This window comes from Cornus florida, unplaced genomic scaffold (assembly GCF_030987335.1).
Source record: "Cornus florida cultivar Cherokee Brave unplaced genomic scaffold, ASM3098733v1 CherokeeBrave_3.0.0_Hap2_Chr09, whole genome shotgun sequence".
NCBI classification, from domain to species: domain Eukaryota; kingdom Viridiplantae; phylum Streptophyta; class Magnoliopsida; order Cornales; family Cornaceae; genus Cornus; species Cornus florida.
In genome coordinates this window covers 62,008,633-62,027,698 of record NW_026775579.1, presented here as the reverse complement: position 1 = coordinate 62,027,698, position 19,066 = coordinate 62,008,633, and the positions used below count along the sequence as shown (strand labels likewise).

At 39.8% G+C, this 19,066-nt stretch overlaps 1 protein-coding gene across 1 annotated transcript in view; it reads left to right on the top strand.

The window, feature by feature from the left end:
* Positions 1–3,187: 3,187 nt before the first annotated feature.
* LOC132272695 (putative pentatricopeptide repeat-containing protein At1g12700, mitochondrial) overlaps positions 3,188–19,066 on the top strand; it is a 29,229-nt gene continuing 13,350 nt past the window's right edge. The window contains exons 1-4 of the mRNA XM_059773795.1: positions 3,188–3,530; positions 6,465–6,521; positions 14,254–14,628; positions 16,081–16,151. Coding sequence (XP_059629778.1) covers positions 3,188–3,530; positions 6,465–6,521; positions 14,254–14,628; positions 16,081–16,151 — 846 coding nt within the window. The remainder of the gene's footprint in view (positions 3,531–6,464; positions 6,522–14,253; positions 14,629–16,080; positions 16,152–19,066) is intronic.

Here is a 19,066-nt window from a genome sequence, read left to right as displayed (position 1 = left end):
ACAAATCAACCTTATATTAAGTAGGTTTATAAAAATCATGTGGCGTCCTGGCATGACACGTGGTTGGTTATTATTGGGTATATATTTTTACACAAAAGATATAAAACAACCGCTGAAGCTAAAAATAAATAATCTAAAATTTAATAATTCAAAATCTTTGTGTAAATGTGTCTTGACACATCATATTTACAAAAAAAAATTATACATAACAGTTAGAGATATATTAAAACACTTTTATGTACAAAATATACGTCTGATGTGTATTTTTTTAAAATCTCTAGCAGTCTCTTAAGATACATTGTCATGTCACCAATGTGTAAAATTATTGTGTATTTTACACAGCCACATCACCATATTTCTTTTCTCCTCCCTCTTTCTCACTCCATTAACAAATCAATCATACCATTAACAAATCAACCATATATTAAATAGGTTTATAAAAATTATATAGGATCCAAGCATGACACTGATTGATTGTTATTGGGGAATATATTTTTACACAAAAGGTATAAAATAACCGCTAGAGCTAAAAAATAAATAATCTAAAATTTTTGTTTAAATCTATTATGACACATCAAATTTACACAAAAATATGTATATACATAACGGTTGGAGACGCTCTAAGATACACAGCCACATTACATGTTTGTAAAATTATTATGTATTTTATACAAACTTTTTACACAACCACATCAGCATACTTGCTTCGATTTGAATTATCCGGAGGATGCCTTGTATATATAAAAAATATAGACAATCAAACCTATTTCTCAATTCAATAGAAGCCCAAAGAGGTAAATAGGGTCCTAATGAGAGATATGTAAAAGCAGGTCTGATTACTACGCCTATTCCTAATCCTAAATGGAATGGAACGACGTAGGGATCCATATGAAAACATAGTATCTATTTCGATACGCTCGAGTGACCCTTTCTCATAATGAGAATGTTACACTACCACATTACATGTGTGTAAAATTATTATGTATTTTATACAATCTTTTTACACCGCCACATCAGCATACTTCCTTTCTCCTCGCTTTTTCTGATTCCATTAACGAATCAATCCTATATTAACTAGGTTTGTAAAAATTATATGGAGTCTTGGCATGACATGGATTGGTTATTATTGAGGGATATATTTTTATACAAAAGATTTAAAACAATCGCTGGATCTAAAAAGAAATAATCTAAATTTTTTAGATTTACACAAATATATATATATATATATATATATATATATATATATATATATATAATGGTTGGAGATTCTCTAACACATTCATGACATATACAATAGAGTGATTATTTTTAAAAACTATACAAGATAATTCTTTCTAAAAACAGTTTTAAAAAATTATCACAACCTTTTTATTATTATTATTATTTTTCGGGATAAAATGCAAAAAACTTTCATGAACTATTGGCATATTGCAACCAACCCTCCTGAATTACAAAAAAAACCCTGAATTGTTGATTTGTTGCATTCCAGTCCATTCCAGCAAGTAACTTGGTCGGAAAGCTTAAAAGACAAATTTACCCTCAGTTAAAACTAAGTAGTTTTAAGAGTTAGACACTTAACTTGGTTATGTGGCAGTTACCAAAATCAGGAACCAATCAAAATGAGACACAAAGCTAACCAAAAAATATAATAATAATAAAGGAAAATTTTAAAATCTCACTATTTGTATATTTTGAAAAATATTAAATTTTATAAAGTGTTAACTTTGACTACTAATTTTTTTGAAAGTAATTGCAAATTTATACTAAAACATTATAATCGCCTAAAGTTTATCATTAAAAAATATTCTTATACTTTTAAGCGAATGCTTTAAATATATATATTCTTATACTTTTAATCTATATATATAGAGAGAGAGAGATTGAGGAGAGAGAGACAATGGCCTTGTGCCAAAAAAACAGGAGCAATAGATTGCAGCCATAATTCATATTGCATGTCATCAGTCAATTGTGAAGCTTATCATATTGAAGTGCCCCGTAGGATTGCTAAAATTTGACTAAATTTTCATGGAGAGACTACATGTCGAGTTTTTAACATTAAATATGCATATAAGGTTCAAAATCATACTAAACACGACACATAGAAAACCTATGAATGGAATGCGCATAGTAATGAGAAGTGTGCTTTTGAAAGAAAAATAAATAAATGAAAAAGGGACGAGTTTGATCTTGAACTCATGATCCATATTCGATATACAGTGCAATCAGAGCGAGAAATACAAACACGACACATAGCTTTGTTCTCTCATTACCAAAATTGGGTTTCGACTCACTCTCTGAGAGAGAGTGAGTGAGCGAGAGAGAGACAAACCAGTCGAAGATGAAGAGAATATACTTCCCAAAAGGTACTCGTCTTCCTACTACTACTATTATCCTCTCTACCCTAACCCATTATCAGATGTTCATAATATACTTTCTTTCCACTCTCATTCTGCTACTTCAATTCGCAAATCGCTGTCTGAGAAGCCAAGAATTGGGTTTTCAAAGACTTATAATGTTAATCATAATAAGCTCGAAGATGCACTAAATTCATTCAATCTGCTGGTCCAAACGTGACCTCTGCCTTCTGTTATTGAATTTACTCAGCTGCTAGGGTTTATTACCAGAATGAAACATTAGTCAACTGTTGTTTCTCTCTATAAAGAAATGTGTGTGTTGGGTATCCCTATTAATGATTACAGCATGAACATCGTAATCAACTGTTATTGCCACCTAAATCGAGAGGACTTTGGGTTTGCTACTTTAGGCGACCTATTCAAACGTGGTCATGTACCAAATGTGACTACATTCACCACCCTGATAAAAGGGATTTTCTTAAAAGATAAATTTGCCGAGGCAATGGAGTTGTTCAACAAGCTGTTGAGGGAGAATGAGATTGAGCCTAATGAAGTTATGTATGGAACAATGATAAATGGTCTTTGCAAAAGGGGGAATACTAGCATGGCCATTGGGCTACTTAGGGCTATGGAGAAAACAAGGATTTCTAGTGCTAACTTAGTAATCTATAGTGTCATAGTCGATAGTCTTTGCAAGGACAAAATGGTAGATGATGCTTTGGTCCTTTTCTCTGAAATGATTGAGAAAGGCATTTTACCCAATGTTATCACATAGAGTTCTTTGATTCACGGACTCTGCAATTTTGGTAGATGGAAAGACACTTTTGACATTGATGGTGGATCAGAAAATTTTTCCAAATGTACGTGCCTTCAATATTTTGGTAGATGCACTTTGCAAAAAAGGGATGGTAAAAGATGCAGAGAGTATATTTGAAATCATGATGCAAAGAGGAGAGGATCCTAATGTAGTCACTTACAATGTTCTGATCATTGGATATTGTTTGCAAGGCCAGATGGATGAAGCAATGAAAGCATTCAATTCCATGGAGGGCAGGGGAATTGAGCCTAATGTAGTCAGTTGCAATGCTTTGATTCACGGATATTGTTTGCAAGGCCAGATGGATGAAGTAATGAAAGCATTCAATTCCGTGGTGGATAGGGGAATTGTGCCTGTAGGTGCAGAATTTCGCTCAACCAATAATGATTGAGAAAAATAAAACAACTCACTCAACAAATAATGAAAATAAACAAGAACAGTATATAGAGAAGCGTAGAATTGGTTGATGGGTTTATTGGAGGTCTTAGCCTCTATTTATATACAAAAGATTGCAAAATTATGGTAGGACTCGCGTTGCTTGCCCTCCAATTCTTTCCATATAAACATTCTTTTCTAATAGAGTTCTTTCCATTGTCGAATTTTCCATACATAGAACTTGCCTTGTACAGAACTTCCTATCTCAGAGTTTTCCTTCTACAGTAAATCCTTCAACTGGTAGGACTTGTGCATTCTTGAATAACTAGGCTGAACATATTTTGATCCGGCTGGGCTTGAGTAACAGGCCGGATGTTAAATATTAATAAGCTGGGCTGATGACTTCTTGATTCGGCCTTGATGGAGGTTGGAGGACAAATAACAATGGTCTTGGGCTGTAAATACCCTCAATTTGGGCTTGAGCATGATGGGCCTTATATGTCCTTGGAATGTAGATATGGGTAGTGGTGACGTGTGCGCTTTTTATTGGAGGGAGTTTTTTTTCCCTCCACACTTTGCCCCAAATTTCATCTTTAATTGAGCGACGGCTCCTATTAAAGAGGGAATTGAAACCGGTTTTTTACTTTGCTTCAGAAACGGTTCGAGGTCTTTCATTATTACTCCGTCATACAAGATTTTGCAAGAGTTACATTTGCCCTTGCTGCACTTCTGCGTTCTTCATTCCATCACTTTGTCAGGCTAGTCTCGCATCTTTCTCTTCAATCTTTCATTATGAGTACTTCATCTACTCCCGAACGTATAGACCTTGGGGATTCTGAATCCACACCTTCATCTTCCCCCGTTCGCATTAGGGCTCCCCCTCCTAGGGTTTCTACAGATCGCCCTTTGTTGAATCCATCAGGTACTTCCCCTCTTCCAACCGAGACATCCACCTCAGGCTCTGATTATGTTCTTACTCATGAAGAGAAGAAAGCAATCATCTCTATTCGCCGCATCAAGTTCTCTATTGCTTCGGTAATGGAAGAATTTGATATTCCTGAGGGAGTAGAAATTACAGAATATCCCGAGGGTGCCGATTTTACCTCCGGCGAGGGAATTGAGGAGGATGAGTTGCTTCTTTTGGTAGGGCATCTTAACGCCCTCCGATTCCCTCTTCATCCCTTCTATCATTTAGTTTTCAATAAGCTGGGTTTTGCCCCCCTTCAGGTAAATCCTAATTTCTTTTGCATCCTTTCGGCACTGTTGGTGCGCCGGAAATTAGAGGCTCTGGATTTGACCCTTGCCGACCTTCTGCTTACTTACAATATATCTAAGCATGGGACCGAGCCTGGTCGCTTCTTTTTTACCTCTCCCCTTCATCAGAGGATATGCATGAACCTTCCTTCATCCGAAAAGAAGTGGAAAGAAAGGATGGTTATAGTTAAAGGAAAATGATTCGTGCCCCAATCAATTACGCTCCCCATCCTGCGCAAGTTCAGGAAATTAGGTATAGAATACTTAACCTCCCTCCATACCAAGTGTTCTGACTGTTTTCCTTGCCAAATCTTAATGTTTCGCCGTACTTATGAGTTTCTTGGTGTTTTTTCAGCTACATTCCCATCCTCCGCAGCAAGGAACAGACTTTATTTTCTTGAGGAACGAGTCTGGAGTGACCCCTCGCCTATCGAGGACCTGCTAACTTCTTCAAACCTCAAGGATATTGCCTCCAGTGCTGTTGCTGCAGACCTCATGGATCTGTCTCTACCATCCTTTGACAGTTTCCCCATGACTGAGGAGGAGATACAGAGGGCTGAGGCTTTAAAAAAGAAAGCCGAAGATGCCCAACCCTTGGCTGTTATTAGATCAACTGAGGATGAGATGGAGGTTGAGGAACCACCAATGAAGAAATCTTGCCTCAACCCCTCATCCTCTGGCAAGGGCAAAGTCCCTTCTAAGAGCAGAGGGAAAAAGGCTGGAGAGGCCGAACCTGAAGATGAAGTCAGGGCCTTTGTTCTGGCTGAGACTGGGGCTCCTTGGACTCCTTCCTTCACCAGGGCTGACAGGTCAGTCCTGCACTCAGGGGATTCTGTGATTACAGACCCTTCGGCTGCACTGGCGGTGGCTCGAGGAATGTGGCTCCCAAAGGACGAGGAAGCCATCAGCCAAATGGGGTTGAAACAACTACTCCCCTCTGCCCCGGTCCGGGCCATAGAGGTTCGCATTGCTCCTTCAGAATTATGTTACTCTTGCTTGCTTATGTTTCTACTTATGCTTATATTTGCTCCCCTGTTAAACAAAGTCTATACCACACCATGGCCCTCTGCGCCACTGCTGAAGCTCAATCCCTCTCCATCAAGAAGTTGGAAAAGGATCTTGACAATGCAAAGAAGAGAGCCACTATTGCCTCTACCAATCTGAAGATAGCTTCTGAAGCCAAGGATGCGTATAAGAGGCAGTTGTCAGCCTCTGAGGCTAAGGTGGATTCTCTTCAGGCCGAAGTTCAACGCCTGACCGAGGCTCTTACTACTTGCTTCAAGGCGGGGAAGCAAATGCAGGGGCGCTACTCCTGTCTGGCGCACCTGGCTAGTGCTAAAGCGTTCCGGTCTGACTATAATCAAGGCTCAGGCCCTAAGACGATGGATCCGGAAGCTTTTGACAAGCAGGTGGGAGTGCACTTCCCATACGATGAAGGGCCAGAGGCTTTGGAAGCTGAAATCCGCTTTGCCGAGATGGTGAAGGCGCACCTGAAGGGTACTCCTAGCTCTTCTGCTCCTGTGGCTTCAATTCCTCCTACCCCAAGTCCTACTGTAGTGGATGCTTTCGAATCTACTCCCTTCGATCCGAAGAGGAAGTAGAGTTATGTAATTTGTTTTTATGGACAGCCTGTTTGGGATAATGAATATAATTTTCTGTTTTAGGCTTACCTGACTTGTTTTTGCTGTATGCTTTTGATACTGTTCATATTTCTCTGACTGGTAATGTGTTTAAACAATAAACATTATCTTTATGCTTCGGATTTACGCTATCCGCGAAAAAGCAAGGATGGTGGGAAGAGGAGATCCTTTTAACAGTTTAGTTGATATCTCAGGATGATTCATATGGACAATGATTTAACTGTTAAATGAACCCTCCTTGCCTTTTACTTGCCTGCAGTAGACGTATACATACTCTTTCCTTTCTCATGTGTTCCTGATGTGGGGTGGATCATGATGAACTTATGATATATCCACATCCATAGGGTATTAAACACTTGGAGTCCGAAGGAAAGAGTTCTGATCCGGGCACCAGAGGTCTGAAGCGAATTATTCCTCGGCACTGAGTGTGGAGGAATATTGCTGAATAGGACACTTAGGGTCCAAATCTGTCTCGGACACTTAGGATTCGAGGCGAATTGTCCCTCGGCACTGAGTCGTGGAGGACTAGTGCTGAATAGGGCACTTAGGGTCCGAAGCTGTCTTGGGCATAATCCAAGGCGAATTATACACTCCCTGGCGTGGAGCCGGAGGGGAGGTTTTGCCGAGCCGGACACTTAGGGTCCGAGGCGAGATTTTTGCCGAGCCAAACACTTAGGGTCCGAGGCGAGATTTTTGCTGAGCCAGACACCTAGGGTCTGAGGCGAGATTTTTGCCGAGCCAGACACCTAGGGTCTGAGGCGAATGACCTACTCCCCGGCGCTGAGCCTGAGGGGAGGTTTTGCCGAGCCGGACACTCAAGGTCCGAGGCGAATGAACTACTCCCTTGCGCTGAGCCTGAGGGGAGGTTAAATGAATTACTCCCCGGCGCTGAGCTTGAGGGGAGGTTTTGCCGAACCGGACACTCAAGGTCCGAGGCGAATGAACTACTCCCCGGCGCTGAGCCTGAGGGGAAGTTTGTTTTATATTTTTCCTCAAACCACTTATCATGAGGCCGAGGATTCAAAAATGATAAGAGGCCAAGAAAGCGAGTAACAGTGGCTATGAAGTTTTCCATTTGTTGACTTTGGAGACCTGCCTCCTCCACTGATACTCCCTTCTTGGCAACCAAATGTTGTGGACCACGCATATATGAACCGCATTTCTTTTCTATTTCTATCCGATGTGGGACATAAACTAAATTTTGTCAAAAAGGTCGATGTAAGGAATGCCTCTGGTATTGAGCTTGACAGCCTTAAATACCAGTGGGTCCTCCTTACACCGTGATTAACTATTTGAATATTTCCATATATAATAGAGTGTAGCACATACTTTTTTGTCGATGTGGGATAGAAAGTTTTAAGCACAGGCCATAACTCATGTTTTGTTGTTGCTTCTTTTTTTTTTTTTTTTTTTTTTTTTTGAAAAAATCATCGTGACGAATGCCACGCATGCATAAAAATCGCATAATCATAGAGTAGTATGGCCCCCCATTTTTATAAAAAGAAACAAAAACAGAGGAAAGTTGTACTGAATATAGAAGCAAAAAGTTTGGCTGACTGTGGATATACGCAGCTTTATTTGTGAAGAAGTTGTAGCAAAATTGACAAACTTAACTAATGGAAATACCTTTTCAGGTGTATTGCGTTCCAAGGACGCGCAATGGGACGTCCACCAACTTCGGCCAAACGATATGCTCCTTTCCCCACTACTTCGGTAACCCTGTAGGGTCCGGTCCAATTAGGTTCCAGTTTCTTTACATGAGCTGTCTCCTGCTTCAAAACCCAATCGCCTACCACAAAGCTCCTGAATCTGACACGTTCGTTATAACTATTACACACCTGCTGTTGGTATGCCGTGAGACGAATTGCTGCTGCATCTCTCCTTTCGTCCACAAGATCAAGGCTATGTTCGAGTTGTTGCTCATTGTTCCCCTCCAGTACCAAGGATGTCCGAAGGGTTGGGATTATGGACTCGGTAAGAATGACAGCTTTGGATCCATATGCCATAGCAAATGGGCTTTCTCCCGTGGGTCGTCTTGGAGTGGTTCGATAGGCCCAGAGCACTTGAGGGAGATTCTCGTACCACTTTGTCTTCAATTTCTCCAATTTTTTCTTTAAGCACCCGAATATCGTGCGATTAGTTCTTTCAGCTTGCCCATTGCCTTGTGGATGACTAATTGCAGCCAATTTTTGCAGGATTCCATGTTCGCTAAAGAACTTCCTTGTACTTCTGTTATTGAGGTTCTTACCATTGTCCATTACGATGACTTTTGATACCCCAAACCGGCAAATAATGTTGCTCCAAATGAAATGCTTTACTTCTTCGTGGGTGACGCTAGAGAAGGCTTCAGCTTCCACCCACTTGGTGAAGTAATCCGTAGCCAGAAGCACATGCTCCTTTTTTTCCATGGTTTTGGGTAATGGTCCTACTATATCAATCCCCCATTGGGCGAACGGCCATGGATTAGCCATGGCGTGCAAACCTTCGGCAGGTTGGTGCTTTATTGGACCATGGCGCTGACACTTGTCACATCTTCTTGAGTATTCCTCGGCATTCCGAGCCAAGTATGGCCAAAAATAACCTTGGGTTAGAATTTTGTGTGCAAGGGATCTTCCTCCGGAGTGGTTTCCACAATCTCCTTCATGAACTTGTTTTAGAATTGTGAGAGCCTCAGTAGGGGTTAAACACTTGAGATAGGGACCGGAGAATGACCTTCGGTACAACTGGTTATTGATGATTGCGTACTTAGCCGCGGTAAGCCTAAGCTTCCTTGCCTCAGCTTTCTGATTCGGGAGAACTCCTTCCTTGAGGTAGGCCTCGATTGGATCAATCCAGCAGGGCTCGCGTGGTACTTCCGGGATCACCATCACCTCTTGCCGGGGATTAATGCTAGGTTCTTCGAGAACATCGATTAGAACAAGCCGAATCAACTCTTCATCTGAAGATGATGCGGCTGCGGCCAATCGATCTGCTTCGGCATTTTCATCTCGTGGTACCTAATGGAACTCGATTTGATCGAACTCCCGGATAGCACTCTCTACAGCATCTTTGTATGACTTCATACGTTCCTCCTTGGGAGAATATTGCCCTGTCACTTGATTGATCACAAGCTGTGAGTCACTAAAAACTTTTAAACACCGTACATGTAGCTGTTTAGCTAGCCGAAGTCCGGCGAGCAACGCCTCATACTCGGCCTCGTTATTAGTAGATGGGAAATCTAGCAAAATTGACTGTTGCAGCTTGGTACCCTCGGGTGTTGTGATGTCAATCCCGGCCCCTGCCCTTTTCCGGTTGGAAGAGCCATCAACCCGTAACTCCCAGTATAGCTCTTGAAGTGTCGGTTCCTCAGGTTGATCTTCGTACTCTAGTAGGAAATCCGCTACTGACTGCCCCTTGTGAGATACCTTCGGTGCATAGGTGATGTCAAAAGAGCTAAGTTCAATAGCCCATTTTGTAATTCGACCAGACAGGTCTGGTTTAGCTAGGATAGCTTGTATAGGGTGATTTGTAAGTACCACTATGTTGTGAGACTCGAAGTAATGTCGAAGTTTCCTCTTGGCATAAATTAACGCCAGGATTACCTTTTCGGTCTTGCTGTACCGTGTCTCAGCATCCGTCATCGTTTTGCTTATGTAAAAGATTGGGTGCTGAAACTTGCCTCCTTCTTTGATCAACACTGCACTCGTTGCTACAGCTGATACTACTAAGTACAGGATGAGAGTGTCTCCGGGCGTTGGAGCAGAAAGGATCGGGGGTTTCGTCATGTAGCTTTTCAATTGATTGAGAGCTTCCTGCTGCTGAGGTCCCCACATATCTTTGCTTTTGGATCGAATAGCATCAAAGAAAGGTTTATACTTATCAGATAATCGGGATATGAGCCGGCTGAGAGCCGCAATTCAGCCGGTTAGAACTTGCACTTCCCTGCGGGTTTTTGGCTCCTGGTTCTGTATGAGTGCCTTTGCCTGAGCTGGGCTTACTTCTATTCCTCTTTTATTTACGACGTGCCCGAGGAACTGTCCTGATGAGACGGCGAAGGAGCACTTGGTGGGGTTCAGCTTCATACTATACCTTTTGAGAGTATCAAAGACCTCCTGGAGGTGCTTCGGGTGGTCCTCTTTCCGTATACTCTTGACCACCATATCATCGATATAGGCTTCAACTGTGTTCCCCAGCAGATTATTGAAAATTTTATTGACAAGTCGCTGGTAGGTGGCTCCGGCATTCTTTAGGCCGAAGGGCATCACTCTGTAGCAGTAAGTGCCCGTCTCTATAATGAAAGCGGTTTTCTCCTCATCTTCAGGATTCATGGGAATCTGATTGTAGCCGGAGTATACATCGAGGAATGTGAGCCTCTCATAACCCGTCGTAGCATCCACCATTTGATTAATTTTGGGCAGAGGGAAGCTATCTTTTGGGCAAGCTTTGTTAAGGTTGGTATAATTTACGCATACTCTCCATTTCCCATTCTTCTTTTGAACGACTACTACATTTGAGAGCCACTGTGGGTACTGCACCTCTCGAATGAATCCTGCTTGTAATAGTTTATTTACTTCCTCGGCTATTATGCGATTCCGTTCAGTTGCGAACCGTCGGTGCCTCTGCTTGACCGGCCTGAATTCTGGGTTAACCCTCAAACTATGGCATGAGACCATAGGATCGATCCCCACCATGTCCGAGTGATCCCAGGCAAAGACATCTGAATTGCACCGAATGACCCTGATCACTGTTTCCTTCTCTTCGGCTGTGCAAGATGAGCCAATGTAGGTGACCTTCTGAGGGTCTCCGAGGACTACCTCTATAGCTTCGAGGGACTCCTCGGTAGGTGCTTCAGCCTTGGCTTCTTCCTCTGCCTTGAGATACTTGGGCAGAGGATATTGTAACTGCTATTTGATTACGCCTTTGGGATTCGCCTCTAACTGAGGTGATTTCGACGCCTTTTTTGCTTCATGTAGCGTCATGTAACATTCTTTTGCAGCCACCTGGTCTCCCCAGAGGTCGATGACTTCCCTGCCATCTGGGGATAAACACCTCATTACTTGATGAAGGGTAGAGGGGACTCCGTTCATACGATGGATCCAACCTCTCCCTATAATGAGGTTATAAGATGGATGAATCTCCGTCACGACAAAGTTCTCCTTCAGAGTCCTCTTTGCTGCAGTAACGGATAGATCGATCACCCCAAGCGGATTCACCTTAGTACCATCAAATCCCATTAGGGGGCTGGAAGTTGGCCTGATGGATGATGGTGAAACCCCCAACTGATCAAAAGCTATTTTTGTAATGATGTTGGCGCTACTTCCCGGATCTATCAGCACTCTCCTGATCATATAATTCGCTACCAGGAGGCTGATGACCAAGGGGTCCTCATGCGGGCGCTGGACTCTAGAAAGATCATTGTTACCGAATCCAATGTTGATGCTGCCTGGTGCAACCGTGTTTACCGAAGACAATCTTCGTAACTTATGAGCCTCTCTCAGCCTGGATATGTACAACTCTTCAGACTCTTCATCATCCTCTGACCTTCCGTGTATAGCATGGATAACCTTTACCTGACCGCCCTCTACCCGTCGAGGGTTAACCTCCCGAGGCTTTACGTGCTCCTTCGTGGCGAGATACTCCACCAACTCTCCTCTCGCTATCATGCTTTCTACCTGTCGCTGTAGGGACCTGCAGTCATTGGTGGTATGCCCATAGTCTTTATGGTAGGCACAATGTTTGCTTTTGTCCCTCTGCTCCAAGGGTTGTTTCATGGGCTGAGGAGTTGCGAACCTCGTCTTATTCTCTTAGAATAGGCGCGCCAAGGTAGTACGGAGAGGGGTAAGCCTGTCCTCTGTCCTTCGCCTCTTCTCAGACGCTTGGGTGACTTGTGTGGCGGTATGAGGAACCTTCTGCATCCTTGTGCTCGCAGCTTTCTCTCGAGACTTGTTTTCCACTGATGGGCTACGTTTTCCTCCAATCGAATGTAGATTTGTGCCCTAGCGTTCAAAGTCTGCATATCCGAGGGGGAATATTTGACCAAGGATGTGTGAAACTTTGTTCTCTGGATCATTGCCAACTTAAATGTTTCGATTGCCGTGGCAGGGTGGCAATCTGCTATCTCCGAGGCCTCCATGTTAAACCTGGATAAAAAATCTTGTAGAGTTTCTCCCTTCCTTTGCCTTATGGTGAAAAGGCTGGCAATACTTTTCTTCTGCTTTTTATTTCCGCAATACTGGGCTAAGAACATAGTGCACAAGGTCTCATAATCAGGGATAGACTTGTGTGGCCTATTCCTGAACCATTCTAACGCTGCTCCGGTTAAACTGGTAGGAAAAACCTTACACATCCACGGATAGTTATGATCGTCTAGTGCCATCTTTTGCGCATAATGATCGAGATACCGAGAGGGGTCTCCTGCCCCATCGAACTGGGTGAAAGATGGCATAGTGAACTTCTTTGGTCTCTCCACAAGGTACACCTCGTCAGTAAAGGGGGTCTTGATCAAGGAGTTTTTGTGCTCTCTAGCCATCTCGGCTGGTGTCTGAACTCGTAAGAGCTTCTTTTCGTCGAAGGCATCTTGTACGCGTGTGCCATCTAGAACGCCATTGGACCATACCGTAAGCCTATGGCTGGACTCAGCCTGTTCGTCCTGTGTGCAACGCGGGAGATTATCCGAAGCAACCGCCTCGGACCTCGTCCCTTGCTTTTGCTGAACCTCATTAGGTCGAGCCCCATTGGGTGGTGTCTCGCTGGCTGGAGGCTCGTGAACCGGAGGTAAATTTCAGGTGGGGGGTAGTGCTGCAGCATCGCCTGGTGGTGGTTATGGCGTTAGCCTGGCCATGGCCGTGTGCAGCGTATGAGTCTGCTGCTGAAGCGCAGCTATCTAGGCGACACTCATATCGTTTGCTTGCCGGAGTGTCTCAAATTGGTGCAAGAACTCTTCTCGCATCTTTTGCATCAATTCTATCTGTTGATTCATTGCTGACTCTCCGTTTGACATTCCAGACACGACTAAGGATTTGATTTGAAGAACAAGTGAGAGTATATTTTTATACGTTCCCCACAGACGGCGCCAAAGTGTAGGTGTAGAATTTCGCTCACCCAATAATGATTGAGAAAAATAAAACAACTCACTCAACAAATAATGAAAATAAACAAGAACAGTATATAGAGAAGCGTAGAATTGGTTGATGGCTTTATTGGAGGTCTTAGCCTCTATTTATATACAAAAGATTGCAAAATTATGGTAGGACTCGCGTTACTTGCCCTCCAATTCTTTCCATATAAACATTCTTTTCTAATAGAGTTCTTTCCATTGTCGAATTTTCCATACATAGAACTTGCCTTGTACAGAACTTCCTATCTCAGAGTTTTCCTTCTACAGTAAATCCTTCAACTGGTAGGACTTGTGCATTCTTGAATAACTGGGCTGAACATATTTTGATCCGGTTGGGCTTGAGTAACAGGCCGGATGTTAAATATTAATAAGCTGGGCTGATGACTTCTTGATTCGGCCTTGATGGAGGTTGGAGGACAAATAACAATGGTCTTGGACTGTAAATACCCTCAATTTGGGCTTGAGCATGATGGGCCTTATATGTCCTTGGAATGTAGATATGGGTAGTGGTGACGTGTGCGCTTTTTATTGGAGGGAGTTTTTTTTCCCTCCACAGTGCCTATCAATATTACATATAACATCCTGATCAATGGATATTGCATGCAAATGAAGATTGATGAGGCCATGCATCTCTTGGTAGATAAAGGATTGAAACCCACAATTGACACTTATACAACTATGCTGCAAGGGTTGTTCCGAAATGGTAATGTGCTGCAGCGAGAAAGCTTCTAAGTGAGATGCAAGATAAAGGTCAAATTCCAAGTACTCACACTTACTATGTCCTATTGGATGGCCTGTGCAAAAACGGGCACATTTCTGAAGCGTTGTCAATATTTCACACGATGGAAATAAATGGATTAAATTCTCAAATTCATATTTACAACATCCTCATTGATGTACTTTGCAATAATGGAAAATTTGATGTTGCTTGGGGTCTTTATGATGACCTTTTTCTTAAAAAGCTACAACCTGATGTTTGGACGTATACTATACTAATAAAGGGACTTTGTCTAGAAAGACTACTGGAGAAAGCTGAGGAGCTTCTCAGGAAAAGGGAAGAGACTGGTTGTTTGCCTAATAGTGTCACTTATTGTGAGATATATATTTTGTAATTGACTAATTTTATTGTCAAAATAAGACCGATCGAGTTGTAATTTTCCTATTTAAAAAATTCGAAGATTGAAGATCGGATGCGGATTTGAAGAAGTTCAAGTGTTCATGATATATTACACTCTGAGATAATGAGAACAACGCTCTAAAATGTTTGAGAGGTAGCAAGAACATTTAGGAAGGGTTTTGAAAGGCTTTAAACAAGATTTTACATTTTGTCCATCTTGAACTGGTTCAAGATTTATCGAATAGGTTCAACATCAGAAGAATTGTCTAAATTTCAAGACTGCCCATCTTGAACCGGTTCAAGGGGGCTGAACCGGTTCAAGAATCCGAGGGATTCTTTACTGGTCATCTTGAACCAGTTCAGCCCCTCTGAACGGGTTCAAGAAGTCCTGGTACTATTCCAATTTCAGTTTCCTTCTTTTAAATGTTTCCTTTTTGATCCCAACTTCTTTCCAAGTCCTATGTACGAAAAATTTCATATTTTTAGAGGGATTAGGACTTTATAAACTCTATATAAACCTTGTCATACACAGAGGTTTATTCATGACTTTAGAAAAAATCAATTCTATATTTTGATAAAGCCTTTTAGATAGAGAAAATTCAGAAAATCAAATATGATTATTCTGAATTTATTTATGAGAGCATACACATATATTCATGAGTGATTTAGTGGTGTTGTTCTCTATCTCATCGGAATTGAAGCTATATTGAAGATTCAGATATTCCGTATGAAGAGCATGATTTAATTCTTCTACGTCGAGTTCAGATCTTGAAGAACAGAGGTAAAAACGATCACACTTTGAAAGGGTTGGAGCATTCGAGGAGTGTTGTCTGATCTACCTACTACTCTTCTACAAATATGAAGTATAAGCCTGAGGTCAAGTTGCTGTTGAACGGGGAGTCGCAAAGCCAGATGATTGTCAGCAATTGGTGTTTGGTAGAACGATAGAGTATGAGCCAGAGTCAAAGTTCGGTGTACTTTGTTTCAAATATAGTGGATCAGTTTACTTTGAACTGAACAGTCTACAAGGTTTTTCTTATGCAAACAGTTGACATATTTTATCAACTGGAGTTTCCTCGCTAAAAATCCTGGTGCAATCTCTCTAAACTTAACTTGCTTACTTTAAAGTATTTATATCTATGATTTTTGAATGTTTAATTGATCATACAATTTAATCAATCATAAATTGAGCAAGTTAACCTAATAATCAAATCTAGATCATTAAATGAGTTAATCACAATTGAAATCAACTAACAGTTTCCGCACTCGCACAACTCTATTTTCACACTTACAACACTATAGTCCAAGGATATATTAGGAGGAAAAAGTGTGACAAGGCAGTGCCACTTTTAGAGCAAATGACCAAGAAGGTTTTTCACCGGATGCGTCTACTTTTTCTATGTTACTACATCCACGATACACTACAGGTCAAGACCCTGCACTCCTCAATATGATTCAGAAGTTCGCGCCAAGGGAAAGCATCAATGTTCAAGCTCAAGTACAATGTGGATTTCTACACTCTCGGAGTGGATGTTGCTGCTCGTGGTTATTTGTTAGGATCATTAGATCTATTCCATAATCCATTTGTGGAAACTTGATTATTAAAAAAGTATTTTCAGACATCATTATTGTGTAGAATGTGATCACAATTGTAAAGGACTGAATTGCCAAATTAATTGTGCTTAAATAATACCTAACATTTAATTTCACGCCATTTCACTTTTAAAGGTTTAGTTGCTGGGAAGACGAAGGGAAATTCAGCTACCATGTAAAGTGTTGTGGAATTTAAAATCATTGCAGGGATGAATGGTAAGTTCCTTATTTTCTCTCAATGTAATTCCATTTTAAAACTCCCTCATAGTATATACTGCATTCATAGGAGAGTAAGGCACTGCTTTTCCTTGGTTAAAGTGATATCATGACCATATTCTCTCTCTATCTCTTGGTATTTTTAAACATTTTGATACTTGGCAATTTCAATTTGTCATGTTATGCTTATAAAATTGTAGATAACAATATTCATTCTTCCATGAAGAATCTGGTTTGAAGATAGTGAGTCTGATGACGGTAACTTTTATATATTGGCATACTTGTTGAAACTGGAAACTGAAAATGGTAAGATTGTAATTGTATATATCAAATAATATATATACACACACATACATGTCTCCTCAATCCATATATATGTGTATATGGATTGAGGAGAGAGAGAGAGAGAGAGTGTGGCCTTGTGCCAAAAAAGGAGCAATCGATTGCAACCATAATTCATAATGCATGTCGTCAGTCAATTGTGAAGCTTATCATATTGAAGTGCCCATAGGATTGCTAAAATTTGACTAAATTAATTTTCTTGGAGAAATCACATGTCACTGAGGAGCTCGAGTTTTTAACCGATGATAAACGAATGTGCATTTAAAATCCAATGGTGGAATGGTAAACTCACAATGATATACGCCAGTAAAAATTATTTCGAAGGTAGAATGAGTATAGTCGATGAGTAAATAATAATAATAATAATAATAATAATAATAAGTATTTTGGCAACAAAATGTTAATGTAGTAGAGAATCTTTACTAGAAGTTAGAAGAAAGAAATGGGTGCTTTTGAAAGTTGAGTCGCAAGTAAGGGTCAAAATCATACTAAAATGAAAAAGAATCTGAATTGAAATAGGAATTATAATTAAAAGGAAATTCTATTTATATGTTTGAAATAAATTGGATTTAAAATGGGATTTTGAATAAAAATAATATAATATTATTTTTGTCCTTGTTTAAATAATAAATGAAATGTTTATTTTATTGTAAAATATACTCCAAAATTACATCAAAAAGACAAATAAGGAGAATGATTACGCGATGGAACTCTTGAAACATGAATTTTTTTTTTTTTTCAAAAAAGAACAATTATTAAAGATAATATTGGCGCATATATATATGTGTGAATTTTGAAGAATTGAAAAATATAACTTTTGGTTATAAAATTATGCTCGTTTAAATTTTTAAGTAACTAAAGTATTGAATTCCGTATTGTAGATTTTTCAAATACAAGAATACTGGTAGATCAATATGTTAAACGTAGTTTTAGATATTGGAGTATACCAAACAAAAAAAAATTGGTGTGAATTATGGAAGATTAGAGCAATTCTGTATCTTTGTATTTTTAAATACAAGAATACAAAAGTGGTGATACATCAATCTATTAAACGCAGTTTAAGATATTGGAGTATACCAAACAAAAAAAATTTAGGGAGGATTGGAGTATGACTTTTGGTTATAAAATTCTTTATTGTAAATTTTTAAGTATAAGAATACAAATCAATCTGACACAAACTTTTGGTAATAAAGTTCCGTAACTTTGAGAATCAATCTGTTAAACGCAATTTAAGATATTGAAATATACCCAAAAAAAAAAAAAAATTGGAATGCTCAAGGAAAATATATATATACATTAAAACAATGGTATTGTTATACAGAGAATGATGAACTAGTAGCATCGAGTTAGTTAAATAAGAGAAGAGGAAGAAAAACGTTAGGGATTGAGATATGATAGTAGATATTTAATAGGATAGGGTTTAACGAGAAAAATTGTTTAATAAAAAGAAGACGTTGTAGGGCTAATTAAGGAAATATATAATTAATGAATATTTATCCCGTCAAATCCTAACTTTTTATACTAGATTTTAAACGCAATTAAAAAAGTATTTGAAATATCATAATTATCAAATCCCTTTTATAATTTTGTAGTTCCAAACAAGACAAATTCAATTTTCAAATTCAAATCCCATCAAATCCAGCATTCCAAACAGAGCATAAAAGTCTAATAAGAAGAAACATATGAATGGAAAGCGCATGGTAAAAAAAAAATAAATACGACTCGATAAGAGTTGGATCTTGAATTCATGATCCATATTCGATATACGGGGCAATCGGAGCAAAATGTCATTTCCCTGCCTCACTTATCTTCTTCCATCTGATACACTATATATATATATATATATATAAATGTAACCAAAGTCAACAATTCCAACTCATCACTTTCTATCTCCTTCATTTCCGTCAGACAAACACACCACATCAAAACCCACTTTCGCTGGAACCTTCCATCACCTTCCTTCCATTAATTTCTCTTTTTCTTTTCTCATCTTCACTCCACATCACCTAACAACATACATACAATATATATATTATATGTAACAAACTAAATTCTAACTACTTAAATACCATTCAAATGGGACCCATCATCATATCACCAATTTCACTTTCTTCTCTCTCTAATTTAAAAAAAAAAAAAAAAAAAAAAAAAAAAATCAATCTTAACAACTACAAATCATAAAATAAATTTAAATCCTAAAATTCAGGTCATCACAATCTCCACCACTTAAAAAGAATTTCGTCCCCAAAATTCAGATCCAAT